We start from the raw sequence: 26,735 nt of genomic DNA on the forward strand, positions 1-26,735 counted from the left end.
TAGGGCTTAGAAAAAAAGTCTTGGACCTTACAAAATTGTCTCGCCAGAGCTCCTAGATCAGCCTTTTCCCTAAGCCTCTCTGATTCCTGTAGCAGGTCTGATTCCCTCTATTCTGGCAGAATTGGCCTCTCCTGTCATCAGCAGCCACTCTAATGGAGTTTTCAGCTCTTAGTGATTTCAGCTCTGTGAAGTTCAGCTCTTTTCAGCAGTTTCTGGCAGCTCTCTTGGCTCCTTCATCTCTGCTGCTGATGTCTCCAGACTGGACCCAGACTGACTGACTGAGCCCTTCAGTGCATGACAGCCTCCCTTATAAGCTTAACCTTTTCCCTCCACTATTGGAGTGCACCCAATAATATTTCCCTCCAATTTTAAAAACCAATTAAATTTAAACTTCCTTTCAGTTCACAGGTTGGTTAAGAAGGGAAACCATGAACTTTTGACCTTCCACACAATTTACAGAACAGAACATGGGGAAAACAGGTAGACCTCATCGCACATGGTCCAGACAACTATGGTTTTGCATATCCACAGTCAGACAATGAAGATCCGACCTTAGTATATACAGTTAAACAAAGGGTTAAAATTGGTGGTTCCTAGGTGGCCAGAAATGCTCTCCGTCATTTCCAGCCAACATTTTGCTGAAAGTAGCCACTTTGTGGCTCTTTGGTTAAAAAAATTCCCTTTGATTTTTTTGTAGGAAATTGGCCAAATTTAGGGGTTTTGAGGGACATTGCTGGAGACATTGAAACTATTTCTGACTTTTTTTGTCTGTCAGCCTTTTATCCCCTCCAAGAACCGAACCCCTCAATTATCATTCACTCAGTGTCTTGCTACCTGCAGTTGTAGGACAGAACAGAACCAACACAGATAATGAGGTCCACCTGTACACCGACACTCAAATACAAGCAACAGAAAGATAATAAGTAATTCAACATAGTGGAGGATTAATCCTTATCCTCCGCAGAGGGTATCAAACTAAAACAGATGTAGGGTCGAAGTATGGGCTTATGTAGATTGTAACTGATGTAATTGTATGTAGTCTTCACAGAATTGTCCTGTCATTCCTCATTTAATGGTATGATTTGAAATCCAGTTGTTGCATAAGAGAGGGTGATTGGCAGGGGTAGGAATGTGGGAAACAACCCTAAAGGTTGCACGCCCTGCTAACTTGGCAAAGAGGCACCTTTTACCATGGTGATTCTCTTTATTTAGCAGGGGGAGAGTAACTGGCCCTATCCACCCCCAGCACAGTACTTCCAGTGACTGTTGCTGGTGTCTATCTTATGTTTCTTTTAGATTGTGAGCCCTTTGGGGACAGGGATCTATCTATCTGTCCATCTATGAGCCATTTTTGGAAGGGCAGTATAGAAATCTAATTATTATTATTATTATTATTATTATTATTATTATTATTACCATAAATTTCACACAATATGTTTGTAAATTTCATACCTTTTCCGCAGTTGTCTTTTCATCCTGAATACTGGGTTGTGTGCCAATTTATGCCTCAGGAGACAGGAAGTACATTTTAAAACTTGTGGTCCATATCTGGTAGTTAGGTAGGACGCACCCAAAACTCCACTTCCGTTGCCATCCCCTCCGTCCTATTCCATTGTGCAAGGGTGGGAAGGGAGTATCTTTATTTCTTTTATTCAAATGCTAAACATTTTTAAAATTCTGATTCAGTCCATTGGCTCATCTTACCTTTTAGTTTGTTTAAACTTTGTTTTTTGCCTTCACTCTACTCCTTATGGAGCCTGCCCACACAGGAGATCTATTGGAGGGTTCCCTCTCAGAACCTAAAACGGGACCCATTAAAGAAAAGCCTCGCAAATCTCACTCACGCAGCAGCAAACTTCCCCATTCCTTGTCGCCTGCTGATTTGGGCAGCGTCGCTCTTCCTGCCTCCTCAGCCCACCTCCCTAACATACTGGGAACCACACTTACGTTGGAGGATGCTGAGGCTTCACCTAGAAAGGCACCTAAGGAATCAAAGCACCTCAAAGGAGATGGAGTTAAGTCCTCCAAAAAGCAGAAACAAGCCCATGAGCAGCAGAAGCGGCACAAAAAGAAAACATCCTCCAGTTGCTTGAGCGAGTGCCTGCTACTGCAGGCAGTTTGACAGCAACGACTGGCCTCTCTCCCACCCTGCTCAGAGTTCAGGGAGGGGCAGATTTAGCAGCCATTGAGATGGGCAACCTATGTGCGCCCACAACAGCGGATACTGGCGATCTACAGGGGAAGGGGGAACCTGGTTTGCCGGTCATTTCCTGCGCATCCCAGCCAGCAACTCCAAGCACCACGAGCCCGACTTTGGTTCCCGCGGGGACCGTTCTGGAATGACTCCGGATCCTAGCAGAGGGCGTGAGTACCTTACCTTTCACTATTGGGCTACAAAACAGGCAGGCTGCTCGCGTGGAGCTTTCTGCAATCGCTCCTCTGCCACAATGGGACAACTCACACCCAGCCAAACCTAGCTTTCTCTCTTCTTCCCCTGGATCAAACCCAACTAGAGGGGTCATAGCCCCCAATGAACGGGGACAATTTCTTCCTAGACCACGTAGGCAGTGAAAAACGAAAAGGCCTGCCTGCCCTTCCCCTTCTTCTTCCTCATCTGAAGAGGACCCTACTCCCCCTCCCCCGCAAGACACATGCACCCGCCTCCTTTGGCTCCAAGCCCCCTCCCTTCAGTACCCAAACCTCTGGTTCCTGCCCCTGCTCCTCTAAACCCTAACCAGCCCACCAGCCCACCCTCTCATGACTCCTCCTCCTCTGATATAGAGGAAGGCGAGCTATCATAGGAGGAATCTCCCTCTCAGCAAGTCAGTTCATTCAGACTGTTTCAACCATCTGACTTTGAGGTCTTATTAGCAAAGGCACGGAGGGTTATTAAGGATATCTCCCCAGAGTCCATTGCTCAGCCGCAACCAGGCCTTGACCAAGTGGTTTTCCCTTCCACCTCAGACTCCTCTGCCACTGTACCCTTTCCCCCCCTCTTCAGGGATGCCATGTTTTCTGAGTGGAAAGTGCCTTTTGCCCCCAAACCAACCGCTCCATATCCTAAAAAGCTGTATGCTCTACCTGACGTTGTTATGGCCTTATTGGTTTCTCCCATTGTAGATGCTCCTGTGGCACAATTGGTTTTCGGAACACTCATGAATAAGGACAGGGACGAGCAGCTTAAAAATTCCCAAAGATAAGAAGTGCGACTTCCTTCCCTTACAAAGTACATGATGGCGCGGCAACAGTGGTCAAAGCAACCACTGCTAATTCCATTTTCGCATGGGCATCAGTCTTATGGGCAAAAGAATTGATGCAACTCATTCCCCCTGAGAACAAGCAGCTTAGACAAGGGATTAACAAACTAGCTAAAGCTACAGCCTTCATGGCTGATTCTAGTTTGGATTGTATTCAACACGCATCTAGATCTATGGCTGCAAGAGTGGCAGTACGAAGATGCCTTTGGTTGAAGAACTGGAAAGTAGACCACAAATCCAAACTTAACCTGGCCTCATCCCCCTCTTCTGGGTCAAAGCTTTTTTGGGATTCTCTGGAACCCATTCTAGGGATAAGAAAAAGGTGATGTCCTTGTCCAGAAGGAAATATAACCGACCAGGTAGGTTCTCTCCGAACAGTTTTCGTCCCTAGAGATCCTCCTTCAACTCTTCCAGAGACTACCAGCCATTCAATAACAATTTCAGTCCCTCCTGGCGACAACAGGGCCAGCAACAGCGGTTCAGAGGAAACAATAGGGCCCAAGCCCCAAGGCACCCCTTCAGATCTGGATTCCAACAAGGAAGAAAACAATGACTCCTTACCTGTCGGGAGCCGGCTCCGTCTTTTCTCAACAACATGGAGCCATTCTACATCAGATGCCTGGGTGCTAGAAACCGTCTCCCACAGCCTCCGTTTGGAATTCACGACACCTCCTCATGATTCCTACACACACTCCCACATCCAGAAATCCAACGAAAATGCGGCGGATGTCTTGGGCAATACAACATCTAATTCAGATCCATGCCATTGAACCAATCCTCAATAGAGCACACTCAGGGAATTTACTCCATATTATTCCTGGTACCGAAGGAGGGCGCTTCTAGACCTCAAGAGGCTAAACCATTGATTCTGAAAAAGACCTTTCAGGATGGAGTCCCTCCGTACCATTAAGGAAGCGATACACAATCGGGAGTTCCTAGCCTCCATAGACCTTTCGGAGGCATATCTCCACATTCCCATCCATCTGTCCCACCACAGATACTTCTTTTTTCACATCCATCCATTATCAATACAAAGCAGTGCCGTTTGGGCTTTCCTCCGCTCCAAGGGTATTCACCAAGATCATGGTAGCCTTAATAGCCCGGATGCGTGTGGAAACACTACACGCACAACCATATCTCGACAACCTCCACATCCGCTCTTTGTCTCTCTCCCAAGCTCACAGGGATGTACGGCAGACCCTACATCTACTGAAATCACATGGCTTTGTAGTCAACAGGCAAAAAAGCTGCCTTGTTCCCTCTCAATCCCTACAACATCTGGGAGCCCTCTTCGACAGCATTCAGGGCACAATCTAGTTACCAACAGACCGCAGGAACAAGATAGCAACATTAATCCTCCCCTTTCTGATCAGACCAACAGCTGATCTCATCTTTCTGGCACACATACTAGGCTCCATGATATCCTGCCTGGAGTTCACCCACACTGGCACTCCCACTCGCTCCAATGGCTACTTCTCCCCTTCCAGGACCTCATCATATCCAGAACTCACAGGCCGATTGTACTCATCACGAAAGTTCTGCATTCTCTACGCTGGTGGGTGTCACCTGCTATCCTATGAGGTCTGCCTTACTCCCCACCAGACAGGATCATCATCACCACAGATGCAAGCCTGATGGTATGGGGAGCACATTGCCTCCAACAACCTGCCCAGGGAGTTTGGTCCTCCTGAGAGACCTCATTGAGCATCACCCTGCTCGAACTAAGAGCTATTCGTCTTGCCCTCTGACAATTCCTTCACTTGATACAGGACTAACACATGCTAGTACACACAGATAATGTAGCAGCGAAAGCACATGTCGTGAATCAGGGTGGCACCAGATTCCGGCCCATGATGAAAGAATCCACTCTACTGTTCACTTGGGCAGAGAAACATCTAGCCTCAATCACAGCCGAATATCTCGGCGGGACAACCAACATGATGGTGGACTGGCTCAGCCATCAGACCATAGATCTGGTGGAATGGCCCCTACACATAAGTCTTTAAACAGATCACGGCAGAGTTCGGTCTCCCAATCGTGGATCTCTTCGCGTCCCCGTCCAAACACCACCTCAGCAGGTTTTACACCAGGTTCCACTCACTGCTAGCCGAGGCTATGGACACCCTCACGGCATCCTGGCACCCCGGGCCCCTGTACGCCTTTCTGCCAACAGTCATAGCCAAAGTCCTGCAGAAGCTGATTATAGAAAAAGCAAACATAATTCTCATTGCCCCATGCTGGCTGAGGAGGTAATGGTTTGTGGATCTGATCACTCTGTCCTCAAGGGAACCATGGCCTCTTCCCCATCACCCAGATCTGCTGGCCCAGGGCCCCATACTACATCCGGATCCAGACCAGCTTCAACTATGCTCCTTGAGATTGAACACCCCCCCTGAAACTGGATACATAGCTTCAGTGCAGGATACCATACTGGCATCAATGAGACCTTCCACTAACAGGATTTATCAAGCCACTTGGTCAGCTTTCTCTAGATGGTTGTGCAGGAAACACTTCTCTCCCATCACCGTGGGGATCCCTGAAGTTCTGTCGTCCCTCCAGGAGGGAGGCACATTCTAGACATACGCAGGGCACTTTGAATTTACCTGAAGCGTACCAAACCTCATTGTAGTTGGGATGACCTATATGTCTCCTTTCACCCTAATTCTCTAGGACACAAAGTATCCAAGACTACCCTAGCTAAGTTAATCAGAGCCACTATCTACCTGGCGTACAAAACACTGCACCTACCAGTTCCCAGGGGCATCACTGCTCACTCCACCCGTAGTACCAGTACGTCAGCCGCATTCTCAGTTAACGCTCCACTTCAGGTCATCTGTTAAGTGGCTACGTGGTCCTCTATCTCTCAGTTTATCAAACATTATAAAGTCTCATTTTTCCATTCCGATCAAGCGGCCATGGCTCGCACAGTTCTGCAGCAGGTTGTTTAACCGTCCGCACTAGGGATGGGCCTGGACCGATCCGGAGGCCATTAAAATAGCCTCCGGACCGGTCGGACCTGGTCGGTTCGGGTGGGGGGGTCCCTTTAAGAGCGGCAGGAGGGTTTACTTACCCCTCCCGCCGCTTTTCCGCTCTGGCGCACGTAATCCGTAGAGTAATTGGGGCGGCAGGACACCTCCCTGCCACCCCTTCCCCGACGTTGCTTGAAATCCTGACGTGCGTGCACGCAAAGGACTCCTGGGATTTCAAGCAACGTCGGGGAAGGGGTGGCAGGGAGGTGTCCTGCCGCCCCAATTACTCTACGGATTACGGGCGCCAGAGCAGAAAAGCGGCAGAAGGGGTAAGTAAACCCTCCTGCCGCTCTTAAAGGGACCCCCCCACCCCAGTGCCGGACCGCAGTTGGCGGTTCCATGCACACCCCTAGTCCGCACTTCCCTCCCTGTCTCTTTCTACTGCTTGGGCATGTCCCAGTATTCAGGATGAACTCAGACAACTGCTGAAAAAGAAGCATTGGTCTTACCTGTGAAGGGTTCTTTTTCTCAGTGTCTGAGGTCATCCGCCCCGCCCGTGGACGCTCCTTCCCTCCCTTGGGCTTGGGTGCACTTGTAGGAGGTGGTGACTCCCAGGGTAACAGTGCTTTCTTCTTCTAACTCTTTTTTTGGGGGGGGGGTACATGGCGCCTACTATCTTCCTATCACTAGTATTCCCCTCTCTGTCCTTCCAGTACTTTAAACTTTCTTTTATAGCTTCTACGGTTACCTGGCTCAACAGTCCAGAACTGGGTTTTTCGGTGCCTCCTACCTAACTACCGGATATGAATCACAGCTTTTAAAATCTTCTTCCTGTCTCCTGAGGCATGATTTGGCACACAACCCAGTATTCAGGATGACCTCAGACTCTACGAAAAAGAACCCTTCACAGGTAAGAACAATGTTTCTTTCTGTGCCCTTTAAAACCATAGTTTAATGCTCCAAGAGGGATATATATAGCTTTAAAAGAACTCTAGAGCTTAGTAAACTATTTGCCCATCTATCACCCATACCACTTTCTGCTTCAGGTCTGCCAATTGTAAAAGTGTAAAACACTTCAGGTAAATGAGCAGCTTTAATTTTGAAATATATAAATTCATTGATATAAATAGGAAGTGCAGAATTTGAATTTGATTGGTATAGAGTGTGGATATTCTCAACACAAAGTTTTGTGTGCCTCAACAGAAAAATAATGGGTTTGCTGGTGCTACAGTTCCTCTTGTAATGCTGTATACTTTATATCTTTGTGCTGCTGGTCCTTCCCTATTGCAATACTAGACTGGAAAAATCCTAGCTGCCTAAACATCTGACCTTGACACTTAAGAATGTGAAATATTTTTACAGTGCTGGTGCTATGTCTGTCTTGCATGTCTACACTACGTACTCAATTTACATGTTAACTTAAGTAAACTTCTAAAAGAGTTAAATACAGTTGAAAATACCCAATTAGGAAAATAGGTGTAATGTTTACATAATTTGGTTTTAGTTGCATATATGGTTTATTGGTTTGCATCTACATTGACAGTTTCCTGCATGTCCTGCTACACAAAATATAACCAGTAGGAATGTGCATGAAACGGATTTTGTGTTTTGTTCCAGGCTGAAATGTTTCGTCGAAACAGTGGTTGACCTCAGTTGTTTCAACGAAACAAATTCGAAACATTTCCAGTGTTCTGGCCATAGGGAACTATCGGAACTCAAAAAACCCCATATGTAGTTCCTAGGGACACCAAAGTGGGTTGTGTGGTAGGGCATGATGGATGCTACCTACCACACAAGAAATGGGCAAGTGGGTGATGTTAAACTTTTAACCATTCCCACAACACACACACCCCTTGGGTTCGGGTTCTATGGGGGTTTTGAGTAAAGGTTAAAAATGTGTATAAAAAATAAATTTTAGTTTTTTTAATGCTTGGCAGCAAGCATAACTCAACTAGAGCAACTTCAGCCACACCTAGAGTACATCTTGCAATGCAGAGCAGACCAGAGTGAGTGAAGCACAAGTTAGCCTCAAGGCCAGAAATGGAACTCATCACAGCAATCTCCAACAAATACTACTTTTACTTACGAACGCAGCCTATAATGTAGAATTTGACTTTCCTGTATATTTTTCGGTACCAAGGCTGGGTCCACTACCAAGCAACCTGCCCTAAAACCATTTTGCTCCTCTTCTGTGTCGAGCCAATCTTCCAGACAGTTATACAAATGTCTAGCATACAACTTACTCTCTGTGCTAAGAAGACTGATAGGACGGTAATTCCCTGGCAGCTTACCTTGCAAATTTCCCCCAAATAATGAATAAATCTATATGGCATGTTGTTTGTCCTCTGTATTTAGCTTAAAACACTAAAAGAGAAAGTACACCACGTTAATTTTACATATAAGGTTATGGCCCTGAACAGAAATAATATATACTGCTTTTGAGCATGTTTAAGATATGCTGTTACTTGACTGCTAATGCAGTGGTCTGACTTGAACAGTTTTCTTTCACTGAGGGCACTCTTCGTGATATTCTAGTATGAATACTTTCCAGTTTCTGTTGTGAAATAAAACAGAATTTTAACTATTTACATAGTGTCCATGTTACACTTAGAGAGAAATACCACGTCTGCACTGTTTGATAGGGATGAACAGGTTCAGTGGTGAATTGGTTTGGAGTTTGGATTTGATTTCTGAAGTTCTGTTTATCTAAATCGGCAGTATTTGTAGATAACCTTTTTGGAGGTGGGTGGGTGAGTAAAGTCTTTTCCTTCTGTTTTTGTAACTGTTGACATACTGAACTTCCTATGATTTCCTGGACTCTGGGAGACCAGCTAGTGTAGAGATATGAAGGCTGGGGGTGGGGGGGTTGGGGGGGAATGGGTTTTTTCCCAGGCCTTCACCTCTCCAGGCTGTGGCCCAACATTGTACAGTGGAACATGATTAAAGAGGGATGGGCAGTGATTCCAATCAGTTGTAACAGTGTGGGTGGCCATGTTTGTGGGCAGAGTTGTAATGTGAGCAACCTCAAACAGTGCTATTGCTTATGCACTGTGATGTGTTGCTCATGCTGAAATATTAAGTTATCATATTAGTGAAATATTAAGTTCAGAAGACTAGAACTCTTCTTCATATGAAATCTCCTTTCCACTGCCATTTTTGAGAAAGTAAGAAACGGCAGGAATCCTTTCTGAACAGTAGGAGTGCGCTCCCACTATTTCTTACTATTCCCATATCCCCATGCAAATGAGAAGACTCACTTCTTTCCTAAGACTTGTGCCTATGTACCAGAAAAGAAGGGATTGTTAGCACTATTCCCTGTAAGGTAACAGCGTGCAAACCCCCAGGCCCCCGCACAGCAGTTTCTGGCAGGCGTATGGTCTCTGCTGCGCCAGCCACCATCACCCAACTGCCTGGCACCGTTTCCCCCTCTCCCTGGCTGAGAAGCATTGCCCCGTTTCCCCAACTCCCCACTGTGCCGCTACCTCCCCCCCCCTCCCGGCTGTGCACAGTGGACTTTGCCTCCTTTTTAAATCTCTGAAGGCCCGCCGCTGTGCAGTGCCAGAAATGGGCTGCAGAGAGCAGAGCCCGTGCAGTCACTTGAGAGGAAGGGAGGTGGAAGGAGCTCACCACCCCACATCCCACTGCGCTGCACAGCGGTGGGCTTTCAGAGGTTAAAAGGGGGGCACTTTCCCCTCTTCGCTCCTCCAGCCACCACCCCAGCAGTGGTGATCTTTAGGGGACAAAATGGAGAACTCTCCCCTCAACCCCCCTGCCCCACAGCTACTGCCACTGCAGTTTTTTAAAAATAATTAAAACCTGTCACGTTTGCGGCCTGGGGGCGGGGGAAATAAAAAATATTAATGAGTGGTGCGATGAAACACAGGATACTTTCACTGTGTTTGGGGGTGGGTAGGGAGAGGTGTGTGCATACAGTGTGCGCCACCCAGAACAAAATTCTCTCTGCCCACTGATGATAAAAATTAGAGGGAACACTGATTGGTGGTGACCAGAAATAATTCCTGGCTAACGAGCTAATCCTAAATTTGTGGATCCCCGAGCATGTAATATTTTAGAAACATGCACTTTTGTTTGTCCTCTTGTTCTTTGAACTCAAAGAACAATACTTAAAAATTGCAACAATTTCTGGTAGCTTACATAGAAAAAAATTTAGTCTCCTTTATCTCCTCCAATTTTGGTTAAGATTGGACAAAATATGGCTATGTGATAGTGCTTGTATGAGGGATATAGATGTTATAATTTCTAGAATGCAAAAGGGTTTAGGCAAGGTTACATAGGAAAACAAGTTTTTTTCCCTTTTGTCTTTACCTTAAGTATAGAGGCATGGTAATGCTTCTGTATGTAATAAGGCAAGCGGCCTTGCTGAAGCTAAGCAGGTTTGGTTCTAGCCAATGCCTGGATGGGAGCCTTTCTGGGGACCCCTTGTTTGTTGCCTTGAATTCTAATACAGGAGAAAAGGAACATTATATGTGAAATAAATATGATATAGAATGAATCACTCATATTTTCTTTTCTCATGCTTGCATCCTTGCGAAATCCTTGCTGAACATCAGAGGTGAATGACTGCTCGGAATGAATATTCAGCATATGACTCTTCACTTTAGGAACATAGGAAGCTGCCATATACTGAGTCAGACCATTGGTCTATCTAGTACAGTATGGTATTGTCTTCACAGACTGACAGCGGCTTCTCTGAGGTTGTAGGCAGGAATCTCTCTCAGCCCTATCTTGGAGAAGCCAGAGAAGGAACTTGAAACCTAGATGCTCTTCCCAGAGCGGCTCTATTCCCTAAGGGGAATATCTTACAGTGCTCACATTTCTAGTCTCCCTTTCATATGCAACCAGGGCAGACCATGCTTAGCTAAGGGGACAAGTCATGCTTGCTACCACAAGACCAGCTCTCCTCTCCACTTTCTTTCCTTTAAACCTCTTTGGTTGTCTTTGAACTTTATTTTACTGCTAGAGAAGCATGGTTATTAATCGGAGAGATTTGCTATTGAACTTGTGTAACTTGAAGTGGTTGTTTAAAACGATAGCCTTAACAATTGAGTGTACTCATTTGGCTATAATGTAGGGCAGGCTTTTGAGAGGCTTTGGCTAAGCTGCATGGAAAGCCCAGGGAGGAAGTGATCAAGTAATTTGTAAAGCAGAGCAAAGCAAGTATGGCTCTTTTCTCTGATGAAAAGTAACTTCTAATTTCCTTTGTAGGGCTTGAGACAAAGCTTCAGGCAAGTATCTCCAGGACCTGATACTATGGAGACAGAAAGTGAACAGAACTCAAATTCAGCCAGTGGAAGCTCGGGTTCGGGAGGAAGCACTCGTCCTCAGATATCACAAATGACTCTCTATGAGCGACAGGCTGTACAGGTGAGGGGCCATCTTTGTTCTTGGGACAGGCAAACTGCCCTGGTGTATATTGGGCTTCCTCATAGAATGAATGATGAAAGTGTTCAACTTGTTTATAGTGGAAGAACCCAGCACCCATCAGATGTTGGGATTCAAGTCCCTGCAGACCAAAAACATTGGTCTGCTCAGTTTGGTATTCTTTCTGTACTAGTTCAGCCCTCATTCCGCAGCAGACAGCTCAGTGTTTAGTTCTTCCTTCTGTGCCCAAATAACCAGTGGTCTCTAGCTTGTATCCATCTCTTTGAGGGTAACAATGGCTGTCCCATTGTGTTTGTAATCTCTCCGCTCAATGGATGCAGCTTTCCCTGTTGTAATAGTTAGATGAGGGATGAATTGAGGGCAAGCTCTTTGTGAGCTGGGGACCATTGGACATTATGTCATAGCCTCCTTCCCCGAGCAGCTTGGTCAAGAGCAGGGCTATCCCTAATACAGTAAATCAGGGATAGAGAGGCCCCACAGGTCACATGCCTGGAGCTTGTCACTACCTGAAATGGACTGGCCCAGCTGTCTGTCTGAGCTGAGGAAGGGCCGGGAGTGGTTATAAGAAGATTTTGTGTTCCAGGGACCTGTAGTTTGGGAAATGCTCTATAAAAGCTCCTGCAAGGGCTATGGTGCAGCAGCAGTTCTGTGCAATTTGCCACTTGAAGCAAAGAGGTAAAATGTGCCACCCTGGGCCAGAGGCCACGGAAGCTTCTTGTCTTCCTCCGCCTCAGCCTCCCATTTCTGGTGCATGTTCTTCTTCTGCTGCTTTGCATGCTGTACCAGTGCATCTACTGGCATCCACCTGCTCTGGGTCCATGTGTGCTGTCATTGTCAGCTGCTCTCACAACTGGCTTGCTCATCCCTCTATCACTCTTTCCAGCACCACACTTGTACTGCTTTGTTTCCACCATTCAGGCATCCTTTCTTCTGTGGGATGCTTGAAGGGAAGAATCAAAGCAGTACAAGTTAGTGATATGCATGGACCATGAAGGTGCGGTCTGACGCTAGCGTGTGTGTTTTGCTTTAAGGGTGGGGTGGTTGTACTCGCCCCTCCTGCTGCTTTCCCCCCCTCCAGCGCTGTAGTTTTTGGCAGAATCTTTGGGGCGGCAGCGGTCCTCCCTGCCGCCCTGCCCCCTTGTTAGTGCCCAAATGCAGAAGTAACAGGCGCGCATGCGCCCGCCGCCGACATGAGCACATGCGGACCAGCAAACTGGTTCTCAGGTCTCCATCATGGCCTGCGAATTGGTGTGTGCACACCCCTAGTACAAGTGCAGTGCTGGAGAGAGGGATAGGCAAGTGAGTTGCTGTTGCTGGAGCGGCTAGAGGTGACAACAAACCCTGTGCAAGTGCAGCAGCTGTTAGATACACACTGCTACAGTATGGGATGTGCATGCTGGAGGAGGAGGCTGGTAAGGGAGCCATTGGTGACCTCTCAGCCCAAGGCAAGGCTGATGAGATCAGGCTGTAACTGGCAGCCCTGTTCCTAGCTGTGTAGCATAGCTGTGTGGCTTGTGAACTACTTGGCTTCTGGAAGCCCTTTACAGGAAATGTTTAATTATATACAAGGAACCCTGCACACTCCCCTGGGCGCAGCCCTTGTCAAGACAGTTCTCTTCTTTCCCCCCCATCCCTGGACCTGGCTCAAGAAGTTGATGGCGGGGGAGAGGGGTGTCTCCTAAGTTGCGCTTGGAAAGTCACATGCTGCTGTTTACCTAGCAGGCACTCTTTCCATTGGACAAGGAGAGGATGTTGCAAAGGCCTCTGTGATAAACTGCTGTTTTGAGAGACTGGCATTGACTTGAATAAATGCAATATGCAAGAGTTGCATGTATTTCTTAAACCGACTTTCTCTGCAGTGTGGGGTGGATAGAAGTTACTTCTCAGCCTGCCTGGCTGCCCACTCGCTCTCACCTTGCCCTGCCACAGCATTAACTACAGATGTGCAGGGCTGTTCATTCACACCAAGTTTCGCAAGTTGGTGAATGCGCAGCCTGCAGTGCACAGCTGGGGTTAGCATTGTGGTGGGGCAAGGTGAGAGGGAGGCTGGCAGTCGGGTGGGGTGAGAAGGGCCCTGCTCCACCCCTACCATTGACCAGTGGGGAAGGAGTGCGGGGCAAAGGCCTCTGAGACAACCTTTTTCCCAGTGGTGAAGAGAAGTGCTGGTGCTGCTGTCCTTGTTGGTGCCCCTGTCAGGAAATTAGAAGTACTTGCCAGATAAAGAGATTGCACTGTGCCTTGCACTCGCAGTCTGGTGCATGGAGGTATGACAAGGGCCCCAAAAGGTTAAGCAGAGTTTCCAGATGGCCATCCCTGCTTTAAATCTGTTAACAAGACCAGTCCAGTCTTGCATGATCTGGTCAAGCTGAATAATTTAATATTAAATGTTGTGGTCCAGATCAGTTTATGTAGGGCTGATGTTCTCGTTCTTTTAGTCTTACTGCACTGTAGACATATGTTGCTGTGAGCATGTTAGGTTGTGTGCTCTGTGTTCTGAATCTGGGTTTTTTCTTTACTTGCAGGCCCTTCAAGCACTGCAGAGACAGCCCAATGCAGCCCAGTATTTCCATCAGTTCATGCTCCAACAACAGCTCAACAGTGCTCAGCTGCACAGCCTGGCTGCAGTCCAGCAGGTGAGATGCAGACAAAAGTGCCAGAACCACCTGAAATGGGATAGCTTGGGAAGATAAATGCACCTGGTTTGCAATAAAGACAAGTTTTTTGGATAGATAGGGTCCAAGTAGGTGATGTAGAGAGTAGTAGTGCTGTTCTTGCAGTAGTGACCTTGGCTAAGCATGGTCTGCCCTAGTTTGTGATTACATGTGAGCACTGTTTGCTGTAAGATATTCCCCTTAAGTAATGGGTCTGTAGCTCGTTGGCAAAGCATCTGCTTTGCATGTAGATTTAACTTGCAACCCAGTTGCTGGTGGCATAACTCTCACTGACAGGGATGCTGCAGGAGGACAAAGTGTTGGAAAAAATGTACACAGTATCCTCTAATAGTCCTCTGGCCTGCCTTTCTCTTTGATCTGGAGAGTGGTAGATATACTGTTCTCCTGATTTAGCCTGCCTTCATCTTGGAGACGTTCTCTTACCTCAAAAGTACTGCAATATCGTGTTTCACCTTGCTACAGGAAAGTAAGTAACAGATTGCCTTGTCTGCTTGTGTGGAGAGAGTAAAAAGTTTAGTTTAGTTATTTATTTACGGTCAGTGACCAAACAAAACAACACCTGAACAGTAAGTACACAATTACAAATATAAAACTAAATAAAATAAATTTAAACTCCAGTTTGCAAGGATCTTATTTTGCATTCTGCGGCACAAAAACATGCAATTCTGTAAGTAGTCTCCTCCTGGTGATCTGCTAGAAAGAAAGCAACATGATAATCTTCAGGAAGCCCAGAACATTTTTTCATATAAGGCTCAATCCAAATGGAACGAATTGATTTATAAAAGGAACAGTGAAGCAAAACATGAGCTATTGACTCAACAGTGCCTACACCACAAGGTAGACCCTTAGAGGGACTCTTTTATATCTTCCAGCTAATACAGCCGAGGGAAGAACATTAAGTCGTGCCTGGGAAAGAACTCTTCTTAACCTTAAAGTAGAGGGTTGAGTTAAATAAGTGGCAGGTGCCGGGTAATTAAAAAAAACTGCCACAAATATTCCTAGGAGCAATCAAACTTAGGTCTCTTTGAAAATCTTTTTAGCTACATTGTGGTATGAATAAATAGTACTGAGAAGCCAGATTTACCTAAGATGGTTTGGACATTCTTTATCCAGGGAGACTGAAAGTCATCCCACAAAACTAGTGGGATAAGGCCCGAAGAGTAAGTGTGAAGTTTGAGGAGAGCTGGTCTTGTAGTAGCAAGCATGACATGTCCCCATAGCTAGGCAGGGTCTGCCCTGGTTGCATATGAATGGGAGGCTTGATGTGTGAGCACTGCAAGATATTCCCCTCAGGGGATGAAGCTGCTCTGGGAAGAGCATAAGGTTCCAAGTTCTCTCCCTGGCTTCTCCAAGATAGGGCTGAGAGAGATTCCTGCCTGCAACCTTGGAGCAGCCGCTGTCAGTCTGTGAAGACAATACTGAACTAGATAGACCAATGGTCTGACTCAGTATATGGCAGCTTCCTATGTTCCTTGAGCCAAAAGGTGACTGTGCGCAACCACACCTGCACCACAAACCTAATCATTCCAGATTGCAAACGTAAGGCCGCATTTGGGACACATCTAGACAGCTGAAAAATGGCTCACAAAAAGCTCGCCTTAACAACTTCAAGGGTTTGTAAGTTGCCTGTGGGAAATATCTGCGCTCCATACAGCATCTGCACCAGGGTTTTAGCTTTCAAAACCCTAAGCGCCGCCGATATATAATGAGCTCCTTTAGTAAAGAAGAATTTTGGTTTTCGCTGCCATAGATCTCTGGGCGTTAGCAGCTGCATACTCGCAGTGAGGTTTCCATGATTTTCACGCATGCAATACCAGGCCAAGATATTTATAGATTTTAACCTGTTGGATATTGAGAGTAAAAAGAAAGTCAGATGGGGCAGATGCTGAGAGAGGCTCATTGTGGGTAGCAAGACCTCACAGGAAACCTGAACATTCAAATTGGGTAGCAATTTCCTGGTCTCATCCCATTCCGCCTTGACAACAAGATCCATAAAAGGAAGTATATAAACTTCATCTTACAGCATCTTTTGATCCATACTCCCTGATCTTTCAGTTGGTAAAATACCAACCATGTCCAGATACATCAGCTTGCAGGACAATTTCTAGCACTACATATATTTGTAATTGTTAAGTCCACTTGTAAAAATAGAACTGCCTTCATTTTATTTTTAAAAAGGAAAATCAACTGTACATAGTTGATTTTGTGTCTTTAGAACAAGTATAAATATGATATTAAAATAAGTATTGTATATATTTCCATGTTTTAAAAAAAAGTCAGGAGGGGGGCTTCTCCACCTCCCCCCCCCCCCCCGCAGTGGCTTAAACATTTCTGGAAAATGTTACATCTATATGGTCCTCTCATTTTGGAAGGAAGTCCTATTTTTGCCAACAAATCATATTCTAAAAAGATTGATTCTGCGTTTTGTTTTTTGCAGGCCACGATTGCAGCCAGCAGACAAGCAAACTCTCCAAACACAAGCACCCCTCAACAGACAGCAACTACACAGGCCTCTGTAAGTAAATAGTGGTAGACCTCTTTATCCATGGGGGTTCCGTTCTTGGCTGAAGCTGCAGATAGCAAAACCGCAGATAACCAAGCATTGAGGCAATGGGAATCGGGAGGTTAAGTTCCTGGAGAAAAAATGGGTTATAAAAGGTGAAAACTGAAGCAATAATTGAAAGAAAGTGCCATCCCATGCACATTCTCCCCACCTCCCCCCAATCCACACAATAGCTCTGCACTGCAAAATGGTGGCTGGAAATTACCTTGGAACTTCTTTCTGGCCACCTAGGAACCGTGGACATGCAGTTTTTAACCCTTTTATTTACCACCTATATAGGTTGGGTGTCAATTGGCCAGCCACAGGTGCCAGGAGCATGAGTAACAAGGTCCACCTGTATGTCTGCCCTTGTGTGACTTACTTTCCTGAGTTTATTTCTCTAGGAGAATTTGTTGGCTATGAAGGGGAAAGTTCATGGGTAGGCTTGAGTATATGGAACCAAGATAGTATGTTTGCTTTGAAAGGGAAAAGGACAAATACGTTGCCAGTGGGAAAGGAGAAGGAAACAGATCTGTTATTGGGAGGTTCTTATTTGTGAGCAAGAAGACTGAGGAGCATATCTAAGAGGGAGATCGTGGCTTAATGAGGTGGCTCAAAGGAAGGGCATCTGCATCACCTTCATCAGCATCTGCAGAAAGGGGGGGGGGTCTTCCTTTATAGTGTTTGTGACTTGCCATGTGCGCAGAATTGTACTGCACATGATCCTTTTGTTTAGTCTGATGTGTAAAGCATTTATTCAGTCAGTCAGTCATTCAATTTATGTATCGCCCTTCCTAAAGTGGCTTAGGATGGTTTTCACTAAAATAAAAAACATTGATTTTATATTGCTTGTAATAAAACAATTTTTTTTTAAAAAAAACCACCAGATTAGAATTAAAACTATATATCAAATGTCAGGCTAACAAGATGGGTCTTTTAAGGCTCTCCTGAAGGCCTCCAAGGAAGATAATCTTATACAGGGAGTGTGTTCCACAGCCCGGGGACAACAACTGAGATGGCCCGATCCCAGGTCACCACCAGATGAACTGGTGGTACCTGAAGCTGGACCCCTCCCTATGATCTTAATCAGCAGTGGGGATCTTGTAGAAAAAGGCATGTTCTTAGGTAACCCGGAGCTAAGCCATTCGGGGCTTTAAAAATAATAACCAGCACTTTGTACTTTGCCCAGAAATTGGATGGTGTTGGCTTATAAGCCCTTTCTGACCTTCCCCTGGGTACTGAAGGTCTAAGCATATTGTGGACCAAGGGTTCTTGAGAGCTGTGTTAAGCCTCCAGCTGCTTTTCACTCAAGCTACAGCAGCTTGTGTGACTAACTCCAACTTCCAAATTTTCACAGGACTGTTAGCAAACAGAGGAAAGGGCATGAAATTAGTGGTTACAAGTGTCTGGAGGGATCTGGTAGGGTATGGCCTTGTTTCTCTTGTGTTGCTGGTGATCACTTGCACCTCCTTGAAATCAGTTTCAGCTTAGTCTCTGTTACTATAATTCTCAACCTTTCCTCTGTATGTATTTCTCTTTACAGATTAATTTGGCCACCACATCAGCTGCACAATTAATCAGCCGTTCACAAAGCGTGAGTTCACCTAGTGCCACCACCCTGACACAATCGGTACTTCTGGGGAATACCACCTCGCCACCTCTTAATCAGTCACAAGCTCAGATGTATCTTCGGGTATGTACAGACATTGTTTCCCCCATCACTTTGACTTTGCTCTGTGATATTACATGTCTCTGGACCAATTTTCAACTCTGAAACAGCTGAACACAGGATGACATAGATTGTAAGTTGACAACTTCTATTTCTTTGAGTACTTCCTTGATTCTCAGCTCAGTTGTAGATGTACAGTGGGGATGGAGAATACTTAATTTACAATTTTATTTTCCATAAATGTTAAAGATCCCATGGCACTTTGTATGACTTTATGTGATGCTTTTGAATATAGATCTCTCCTTTTTGGCACATCTGGGCCTCAGATATAGGTCATAAATCACTCTTTAAACCAGTCTTGGTAAGGTGCTCATCTGAAATATGAGCACGTTGATCAGTTAAAGAACCTAGTCAGTTTAAATGAGAAACAAACCTATCTCTCTCTCTCTCTCTCTCTCTCTCTCTCTCTCTCTCTCTCTCTCTCTCTGCCCCTCACTAGTCTCTGTTCTACTTTGGAAATTGATTGCTTATTATCTGTGAATGAATAAATATTTGTGAAATAATATGATCAAGTTGGCCTCAGATTTTTCAACTTGCACTTAACAAATCAATTGACTTGGTTATACTTTTTTAAAATGAGGCACATGTTTCTCAGTTGGCTTAAGCTAGCAAATACATGTTTCCCCTCCCTTTTCATTGCTACCCCAAAAGCCACAACTATTTATTGCTAGGTAACCAGTGCTGTTGAGCCCAGCATGGTGAGATGGCAGTGATTTGGTCTCTAGAAAGAAGTCATTTTTGCTTTCCATCTCCTCATAGTGGCCATGATGAAGAGGACACTGCTGAAATGGGATGAGTGTCTCTAGGAGACCCCAGGCCCCATGTCACATTATAATCTATTTGCTTGTGGTTCGCTTTCTTTCCTCCTTTCTCTCCCTTCTACTCTTCCCATCTCCATACCACCTAACCCTCCCTGACAGCCGCAGCTGGGGAACCTGTTGCAGGTGAACCGGACCTTGGGCCGCAATGTGCCTCTTACCTCCCAGCTCATCCTGATGCCTAATGGGGCCGTGGCTGCTGTTCAGCAGGAGGCGCCACCTGCTCATTCTCCTGGGGTCCACACAGACACAGACCAGGTCAGTGATGCCCTCTTCTGGGGTTCCCACGACCAGCCTGGCCTAGCCCAGTCTTGGGTGTGTCCTTGTAGCTCAAGTGTTCCTTGAGTAGAGCATTAATACTGTGCTGCACTCTGGAGTTCATGACAAGATCCATTCAGTTTTTGCACCCTTCAGCCAGTGACATACCACTTCTCAAGTTTAGGGTTCAATTCTGGAGTTGATATAGTCTTCTAGTCAGCTAGATGACTTGTGTTCACTGGTCATCCTGTGTGGAATGCCCTTATTCTCCTCCTCAAAAGAACATGATATATTACATGCTGATTAAACATTAACAAGTGCTCCAGGTTTCAAGGGTAGCTCACACGTTGATTGGGTTCCAGAAACCTGAAGTGCTTGCCTTCTGCATGATTTTATTTATTATATACCACCCTTCTAAAAATGGCTCAGGGCGGTTATTATGGGAGTTTCTTGGAGAGAGGGGGAGCAGAGAAAGAGAATTTGGTATGGTAGGGCATGCAACTTGAGCAGGCTGCTTTGGCCATAATTATTAGGCTATGGACCAAATCCCTCCCCTTATAGGTTATGGTTTGGGCTGCTTCCATGACTTGCTGCTTATCCTTTCCCCAGAAGACTGTTTAGAAGGATTTCAGAGCAAACTGCTCTGTCTTTGTTCTGCGTATGTTTTCTCTCTTAACTAATGTTTCTTTATCCTAAAAGTACAAGCAAAAAGGAACGCTTATCACACAATAAGATGATGATGAGAAATAATAATAAATAACTTTTTGTTAAGCACTTCATAACAAATTGTTTTTGTTATGATTTGGCTTAGTGAATACCAAGCTCTGCTCTGAAGGGGCAGAGGGCCAGTTCTGACTGGGAGAATATGGAGCAGGCAGCCATTAAGGTGTTGGCAGCACAGGTCTGAGGGAGATCCCACAGTCTTGAGTAAGTACTCTTGAGGAAGGGATTTTCTTCAAGCTCTTTACAGAAAGTGCCATGAGATCTTTAACTTTACTCAAAATAAGAAAGAAGGGAGCTGAGACTAATACCTCTTTGAAGGGATTGATCCTTCTACAGATTGTTCCACATTCCCAGTGATACCTTGTAATACTGGTCAACACTTAGTTTTAAGCACATGAAAAAGAAGGGGCAGCACCAAAAGCAAAAACCTTGGAGCCTTGGAATGGTTTTTCAAGCATCCGTAGTTTGACTGCTGATGAAGCCAGAGTAGATTCTAGGGCTCCCTGCTCTGTCAGCCACCACCCTTGGAATTTAAGCTAATGGCTCCTTTTTCCTCTCTGCATTTCCCCCCCCAGGTGCAGAATTTGGCTGTCAGGAGTCAGCAGACCTCAGCAGCTAATGCTCAGCTCCAGCCTTCTGTTCCAAAGGCTGTCTTGCCAGGGAATTCCCAGGCTTCAGTACTGCCCCAGGCTGCTCATGCTGGCCAGACCTTGACAGTGACACAAGCCTCTTCAGGCAATGTGGGCCAGTCGCTCAATCTTAGTCAAGGGGCAGCTGGAAGTAATGGCATTTCTGGGAGCGTGGCATCATCTGTGGGGAATCATGCTACCACCGGGCTGAGCCAGACAACCTCATCCGGCCCAGGGGGCAGCTGCCAAAGGAAAGGTACTGGTGTGGTTCAGCCTTTACCTGTAGCTTCTGCTGCCCAGGCAGTGACTGTGAGCCAGGGAAGCCAGACAGAGGCAGAAAATGCAGCAGCAAAGAAGGCTGAAGCAGATGGTAATGGTCAACAGACTGTGGGCATGAACTTGACTAGGACGGCTACACCAGCCCCAAGCCAGACTCTGATCAGTTCTGGTAGGTGACAGTTGATGCTCTGGAGAGCCTTTCATGGCTGCTTAGTGCTTTCATCTGTGTATTACAGCTGTGTGCCATAGGAAAGATTGGCTTTGATCCATCTTAATCTGTGGGTTGCTTCTCATTGGGACTGGACTTGGAGATGAAAGATTTCATTTTCAGGCTTTCTGGCATAGAGCCAGTGTGCACTAGAGAAGAGCTTATATGTTCTTCATTCTGGGCAAATGGGTTATTTATTGGAGAAGGTAGTTTTTGTATGTTCAGAGTTGGACTCTGTCCTGACAAGCAGTGGCTCTCCAAGGTCTCAGCTGGGGATCTTGCCCTGTTCTCTGAGTTCCTTTTAACTGGTGATGCCGGTGAAAGGATCTGGGACCTTCTACATAAGAAGCATGTATTCTGCCATTGAACTGTGGTCCGCCCTGCTCATAAATGCATGGAACTGCATAAGCCTGTGTCCATCCCTTGTTAGCCTGACTCTTCCCTCCCCTGCATCTTTCCCCTGATTGTGATCTCCTTGGGACAAATACCTGGCTGCTTTTACTTTATTTTATTTAGTAAGGTGCCATGTATCCTGATGGTGCTGTATAATATTTCTTACTGCTTTATAGCCACGTATACCCAGATCCAGCCCCACTCGTTGATCCAACAGCAGCAGCAGATTCACCTCCAGAAGCAAGTAGTGATCCAGCAGCAAATCGCCATCCATCACCAGCAGCAGTTCCAGCATCGCCAGTCCCAGCTCTTGCACACCGCTACCCACCTTCAGTTGGCCCAGCAGCAGCAAGCTCCACCTCTGGCCCAACAGCAGCAGGGGCCGCCCCAGGCTCAGCAGCAGGCCCCGCCTCTTCAGGGTCAACAGCAGGCCCAGACCCTTGTCGTCCAGCCCATGTTACAGTCACAGCCTCAGCCAGTGCAGCTTCAGCAGGACAATCTTTGCCAGGCATCCACCAAATCGCCTGTCCCCATTCAGTCCAAGCCACCCATAGCCCCTCTCAAATCTCCACAGCTTGGTGCTGCCAAAATGTCAGCATCCCAGCAGCCCCCACCTCACATCCCAGTGCAGGTGGTGGGTAGCCGCCAGCAAGGCTCAGCCCAGGCACAAGCACTGGGCCTTCCTCAGATGAACACAGCTGTGCAGGCTCCCCGGGGCATGCCAGCTGTCGTCCAGCCAGTGTCGCAGACCCACACAGCATCCCCATTGTCCCAAGCTTCTTCTGCCTCATTTTCTTCTTCCCCTCCTCCTCTCCAAGAAGCTCCTCCCCCACTCACTCCTGGAGTCAACGTGGCTCAAGTGCAAGGCACTGCACAGGTGAAGAGCACTGCTTCCTCTCCAGTCATGGCTCAAGCACCACCACCAGCATATTATGTCCAGCCTGTCCAGTTACCTGTAAGTGACACCACAATGGAATGGGGAACAATGCAGGGTGGGTGGGTTCCCCAATTTGGCTGTACAGGGGGTGCGGGCCTACTTTAGGTCGCCATTAACCAAAAGATGGTAGATATTCTGTAACCCCCTATTTGCAAACCTAGGCAGGGAGCAAAACGAGTATGTTGAAGCCTTGCTGGATTACATTTGGCTTTGTAGGTCACAAATGGTGTAGGCTCTCTGATAGTCTTTGTTAATGGGAACAGAAAGGTGCTCCTTAAAGTTATTGGCCAAAGCAGCATTCATTGCTCCTTCAGGTTTTTGGCAAACCATGAGTGGTGAAATGTGATCTGTTTTCCTCTGAAACATAGGAAGCTGCCTTATACCGAGTCAGACCATTGGTCTATCTCAGGCCTGTTCAACTTCGGCCCTCCTGCAGATGTTGGCCTACAACTCCCATAATCCCTGGCTATTGGCCCCTGTGGCTGGGGCTTATGGGAGTTGTAGTCCAAAAACAGCTGGGGGGCCTAAGTTGAGCAGGCCTGGTCTATCTAGTTTAGCATTGTCTACACCAGGGTTGCACAACTTTGGCTGTCCTGCAGATGTTGGACTACAGCTCCCATCATCCCTGACTATTGGCTGCTGGGTGGGGCTGATGAGAGTTGCAGTCCAACAGCTGGAGGACCAAAGTTAGCCCTGGCCTACTCTGATTGGCAGAAGTCTCTCCCAGTATGGAAAGCAGATGCTCTGCTTGTAAAGCTCTCTGTGGAAAATGTTCTGCATCGAAAGCTACAGTCTTATCCCCAATCTCTGGATATAAAGCTTTCCAAAGCAAACCAATTACTTGAAAGTTTTTCTCATGGTACTTTGGAGGATCCTAGCTCATGTCTTGTATCCAGTGATTCCATCTGTTACTAGACCATTCCCCTCTAATGGTTGTAAGTCCTGTCTCCTGTTGGAGTACATGAACCTCTGCTTCAGTGCTTGCAGGATGTTTCCTTGCTATTGATGCTGTGGTATTTTTTGGACTTCTTCAGATAGGAAATTAAAGCTAGAAGTGTGCAGAGGAACCATCATGGTTACAATCTGCTGAGAAGCTTCCCACAGCCTCATTACTATCTTGTGCAGCTCTTGTTCTATTCATTGGGGCTAGAGTAGGAAAACTTCATAGAGGACGGTGTCCTTTATTAGTGAGAGGAGGAATTCCATTTAGATTTTCTGCCTCAGGTACTGAGACATCAAGGCCAGCCCTGTTTATAGGAATGCTACATTCTCAAAATGGCCATTTTGGATTTTTCTTCTGTTTGTGTGAGAGTTAAGATGAGAGAAAATAACTAATTCTGAGCTTTGAGTTTTGACTTCATCACAGGAAGTGTTCTTCATATGGCAGGGTGTAGAAGAAGATGGTAGTTGAGTGGAATAATGCTGGCACCATAGCTTCTTCCTGGGTGAGAACATGGCAGCCACTGTAAGCGATAGTACAGAGTTGAAGGTGGTGTTTCTGGCAGGGAGCCAGAGGTCTCTTGTGTAAGTGGGAAGCACTTCTACTCACACAGGGCATCCCTCACTGACTTCTACCAATTCCTTCCATGTGATGCAGTCCCCCTCCTTATGCCACAGTTCCAGGGGGTCTGGAGTAGGTTTTTTGGGAGGTGCAAGGGATTGTGGCAAAAGGGAAGAGACCAGAAAACTCTCTGGTACAGGTTTCACTTCTCTAGATTCAATCCCCTCTGTGTGAAAGTTGGTAAGAGGTGACAACACTTTTTTCCAGATAGCCTCTGCCATGTAGTCCATTCCTGTCTAAATCTTGTTCTCCCCACACAGAGCAAGCCCCAGACATTGGCTGTCAAGCGCAAGGCAGAATCTGAAGAGGAGAGGGAGGAGTCCAGTGCACCACCTTCTCTCCTGCCTGCCAAATCTCCTGTGGCAGAGAATCCTAAAGCCACAGAAGATAAAGGTGGCCTTGGAAGTGAAGGGAACAGGGGTGAGTTCTGTATCCTCCCACTACATCAGTTGTACAGTTGGGCAAAGATATCCCCTGAACACAGAATATGGCTGAAAAAGCCTCTCAGTCTCAGGGAGGAATTTGGGCCAGGCCTTGTTCTGTGGCTTCATGCTCTAGGCAACATTGGTGCAAGACTGCTCCAATTCTATTGGCATTTGAACTATAGCCTATTTTGGAAATGTATGCCAATTTGCATAATGAAGACAGAATTGTGAATACTGTTTCTGTTCTTTCAGAGTCTTTTCCCAGTGCCACCCCAAGTGCACCAAGTGACCCAGGCTCAGTCACTCCAACTTGTGCTGCTGTGCCTACCCTGGCTATGCTGTCACGTCAGAGTGGAGACTCCAAGCCCCCACAAGCCATTGTCAAGCCCCAGATTCTTACACACATCATAGAGGGCTTTGTCATCCAGGAAGGAGCAGAGCCTTTCCCGGTAAGAGGATAAAGAGTATAGAGTACCCTGGACCAGGACTGCTGTTGTCATTGAGCAGTATCCAGACAAGTTAGTCATGACTACATACTGTTGAAATCAGTGAGAGAAGTTGGTCATGGCTAATTTAAATCCCATTAATTTAGATCTGACTTTATCATGACTAACTTTAGTGTGCATGCTGCCTGTTGTCTTTCCTTCCAACTTGCCAAACTTAGCCTACATTTGTGTGTTGAAACCTGGAAGAAATTGATTATTCTTGAAGCCCCTCCTAGAAAAGCATGCTGAATGCTCTGGGCAAGGTTGCTTGCTGATCTGTTCTTTCCCCCTTAAATGCAGGTGGGTTGCTCTCAGCTCCTAAAAGAGTTTGAAAAACCTCTTCCGGGAGGGGCTTCCCCTAGGCAGACTGAGAACCAGTCTGGCAGCTCCCCAGGAGGAGAAAGTATGTCAACAGGTGAGTCTTTTCTGGAGGCTGTAGTTGATCAGGAAGGAATAGTGAAGGGTTAAGATGAATTGTTTCCTTGCCGTTGACTACTTGGTTCTCTCCTTTTCCAAGAAGAATGTAATTGACTGAGAGCCAAGCCAGGGGCTCAGACTGGATTACTTTCTTGAATGTGGGTGTCTGGAAAACAGGAACATAAGAGTTCTGCTGCTCTAAACCTTGGTAGAAATGTTTGGTTGTATTGCAAAATCTATATTGAGAAACTGTCCACTTGATTTCAGTAAGGAAAAGTAGCTAAATCCATCAGTAAAGTTCTCCAGAGAAGCATGTGTAATGTTCTGCACAACTTTGGCTCTCCTCTTGCAGATGTTGGACTGCAGCTTCAATAAACCATGACTATTGGCCATTGTGGCTGGAGATGATGGGAGTTGTAGTTTGAAAACAGCTGCAGGGCCAAAGTTGTGCGGCCTGCTTCTGCAGTGTAATGAAGTTTCTTCGACGTGCTCTCTGTGCTTTACACGAATGGGCTTTGAGCCTGCGCAGAGACCTCATCGGAGCTTTCCAAGCTAGGATCTCAGACTTTTGGCGGTAACCCCGCTCCCTCTATATATATGCGGCTGCACAGGCTTCCCTTCTCAGTCTTTCTTCGTCTGCGGACAGATTGACATAGCTAGAGCTTTACCATTGCTAGATCGATAAGTACTCATCTTCTCTCATTTTTCTCCCAATATTTTAGTTTGTTATCCCTATCTTTAGCGTTTTTATTTAAACTTGGTCCCTCTACTCCCCACCGCTGCGGCCTTAAGGCCTGGTGCCCCCGTTAGCCATTTTGCGACCTGTGGCCAAGACTACCAACTTTAAATGGTGCGTCTGTTGTGGGGCTAAAATTCCTTCAACAGACAGCCACAAACATTGCTTGTTTTACCTCGGTGAATCCCATAAGGATTCACTCGAGTCTTGTTCCCACTGTGCCACAAGACTCGAGTCTTGTTCCCACTGTGCCACCTTCACCAAACAGGCTAGAAAAAATGGGTTCTCCTGGCT

The 26,735-nt window shown here is 46.3% G+C and overlaps 1 protein-coding gene across 4 annotated transcripts in view; it reads left to right on the plus strand.

Moving 5' to 3' along the window:
• The window catches only part of PHC1 (polyhomeotic homolog 1), a 56,941-nt gene that overhangs the window by 11,660 nt on the left and 18,546 nt on the right, over positions 1-26,735 (plus strand). For 2 of the 4 annotated variants that reach the window (XM_053303023.1, XM_053303024.1), the window contains exons 2-11: positions 11,453-11,611; positions 14,152-14,262; positions 16,739-16,816; positions 18,387-18,536; positions 19,493-19,648; positions 20,947-21,448; positions 22,057-22,835; positions 24,639-24,798; positions 25,056-25,252; positions 25,589-25,703. In XM_053303023.1, coding sequence (XP_053158998.1) covers positions 11,453-11,611; positions 14,152-14,262; positions 16,739-16,816; positions 18,387-18,536; positions 19,493-19,648; positions 20,947-21,448; positions 22,057-22,835; positions 24,639-24,798; positions 25,056-25,252; positions 25,589-25,703 — 2,407 coding nt within the window. The remainder of the gene's footprint in view (positions 1-11,452; positions 11,612-14,151; positions 14,263-16,738; positions 16,817-18,386; positions 18,537-19,492; positions 19,649-20,946; positions 21,449-22,056; positions 22,836-24,638; positions 24,799-25,055; positions 25,253-25,588; positions 25,704-26,735) is intronic. The other 2 variants (XM_053303026.1, XM_053303025.1) reach the window with 2 other exon arrangements.

Source organism: Hemicordylus capensis, chromosome 2 (genome assembly GCF_027244095.1).
Source record: "Hemicordylus capensis ecotype Gifberg chromosome 2, rHemCap1.1.pri, whole genome shotgun sequence".
Lineage (NCBI taxonomy): Eukaryota > Metazoa > Chordata > Lepidosauria > Squamata > Cordylidae > Hemicordylus > Hemicordylus capensis.